Here is a 2,233-nt window from a genome sequence, read left to right on the forward strand (position 1 = left end):
GGAAATGTGGATTGGGTCCATTTAGTTTACCTAAACAGATGATGAAATACTAATTGTTTTACGAAACATTCCCTAGTGCAGTTTTGCCTGTGTGTGTAGTGACGGGGGAACAGTGAGAATGAGGCTTGGAGCGTGGAGTGCGCTGTGGGCCTGTGGTGGGTGGGGCCAGCAGCACCTGCATGCCTGGCTCACGGAGTAGCCTTTGGGTGTTCTTTTCCCAGAGGAGCTCTACGGTGACTTTGAAGACTTGGAAACAGGGGATGTGCACAAGGGAAAATCAGGTCCCGATACTCAGGTATGACTTTGCTGTGGCTGTCTGTTCTTGGTCATTGTGTTCTGAGAGAGGCCCACATTGAGAAATGCAAATCTTACTTGTGATGTGTGAAGATTGCAGACTGGATGGATAGATTCCTTCCTAAAGGGTGGGGATGTGGGGACCAAAGAGAAGCTTTCTTGTTTACTTGTTAAGTTTTGGATAACAATTACTACCGCTTCTTGCCATAGTCATTTGCCAAGTCCACTGTGATTTTTCACTCACAGAAGTCTTAGTTTCTTGGACTTACATTCGACCATTGCCATCATTCTCCTCTTCTTAAATTTAAGTGTCATTTAAAAGAACGAAGTCCCTGTTCTCCCTAATATTTCTTTGGAACAGGGTCTGGGAGCATCTCCGTGAGGGACACATCTGTTATTTTTATTCTAGTTTGTGTTCCCAGCCAGCTTAAGGAATGGCAGCTAATTGTAATGCAGATGTAACCATTTCCTGCAGCAGTACCATGTTATTCAGAGACAAAGGTTGTGTTGTGTTTTGTTTTGTTTTATTGATAGTGATAAGAGATTTTGCTAAGATTTTTGTTTAAATCGAACTTTAAAAAATCTAATGTTTAAAGAAAAGACCTTCATAAACATACACAAAATTTTTTTCTTCTGGAAATTTAAGAATGAAGAGGTAGAGAAAGAAGTTAAGGAAGAAATTGACCCCAACGAAGAAGAAAGTGCCAAGAAAAAGCATTTGGATAAGAAGAGAAAATTGAAGGAGATGTTTGATGCAGAATATGATGAAGGAGAAAGCACATATTTTGATGATCTTAAAGGAGAAATGCAGAAACAAGCACAGGTGAGAAGCCTCAGTTCCTCTCAGCCCCTTGTCAAGACTATCATAGCACAGGAATCCCTGATTTTGTTTGGGTCCCTGCTTCCTATCCTGCTTCTGTGCCTTTCATTTGGACTCCTGCGTAGAGATGCACGTGAGTGTGTTTATTCATGCAGTGAGCTCATTGTTTCTGCAGTCAGAAGGTCACCAGAAAAAGATCCATACCTATTTTGTAACAAGAATTAGGAAACAGAAATGACTGAGGCATGGTCTCTACTTTTGAGACTTTTACAATGTAGTGATCTGAGACAGTGTATTCATTTCAGTGCAAGCATTGGCTGCCTATTCCGATCGCTGCTCCCTGATTTGAATGGCAGGTGATCAGTGGCCCATGTGGCTTATGGACACACCAGAGCTCATAGGAGGAGTGCTCTGAAAACTCATCCTGGTCAGAGTTCAGAAGGACATGTGGAATGTAAGGTCTGATGCAGAGATAAAGGGATATGGTGTGGCCCTCCTGCCTGGGGGTGCTGAGCAGGTTGCTGGAGGCGGTGATCTCACTCTGAAGGAGACAGACACAGAAACATGTGTACAGTTGATGGTGAGCATCTGAGTTGCGCCTTGTTAGTGAGGCCAGGAGTGCCTGTGTAAGCTGGAACAGATCTAGATCTTCATTTAGTCAAAGAACTATCTCCTGATTAGGCATTAGCTTCGTAGTTACAAGTCTGTGTTGACCTTTGATTGACATGACTAGGCTAACTCTGAAGTTTTTGCTTCACACCATTTACAATTTAAAATTACCTAGAGCCTTGTGGGCCATTGGAAAAGACTGAATGTTTCACTCTGAAATGGGAGTCCTTGGAGGGTTTTGAGCAGAGGAGAGACATTAAGGTAATCGGATCACTCTGCCAAAAGATCAGGCAGGTGGCACAAACCAGAGAGCTGGCAGTGGAAATGAGACAAAGAGTCAAACCCGGATAGACTTTATTTAGAAGCTGGGTCAGTAGGATTTCCTGGTGGACTGAATGTGGGGTGTGTAAGAGGAAATGAGGATGGTGACTGGAAGTTCCTGGAAGGATGGGTTGTTGTAAGTTAGACAGGAAACCCTCTGCAGATGCAGCTTTGGGAAGATGATGTTTG

At 43.3% G+C, this 2,233-nt stretch overlaps 1 protein-coding gene across 1 annotated transcript in view; it reads left to right on the forward strand.

Moving 5' to 3' along the window:
• Window positions 1-1,756, forward strand: part of LOC105537322 (ribosome biogenesis protein BMS1 homolog) — a 48,881-nt gene extending 47,125 nt beyond the window's left edge. The window contains exons 14-15 of the mRNA XM_011976900.1: window positions 222-295; window positions 941-1,756. Of these exons, the coding sequence (XP_011832290.1) occupies window positions 222-295; window positions 941-1,339 (473 nt within the window). The 3' untranslated portion in view covers window positions 1,340-1,756. The remainder of the gene's footprint in view (window positions 1-221; window positions 296-940) is intronic.
• Window positions 1,757-2,233: the final 477 nt, after the last annotated feature.

The sequence above is a fragment of the Mandrillus leucophaeus genome, unplaced genomic scaffold (genome assembly GCF_000951045.1).
Source record: "Mandrillus leucophaeus isolate KB7577 unplaced genomic scaffold, Mleu.le_1.0 Scaffold1704, whole genome shotgun sequence".
Classification (NCBI taxonomy): domain Eukaryota; kingdom Metazoa; phylum Chordata; class Mammalia; order Primates; family Cercopithecidae; genus Mandrillus; species Mandrillus leucophaeus.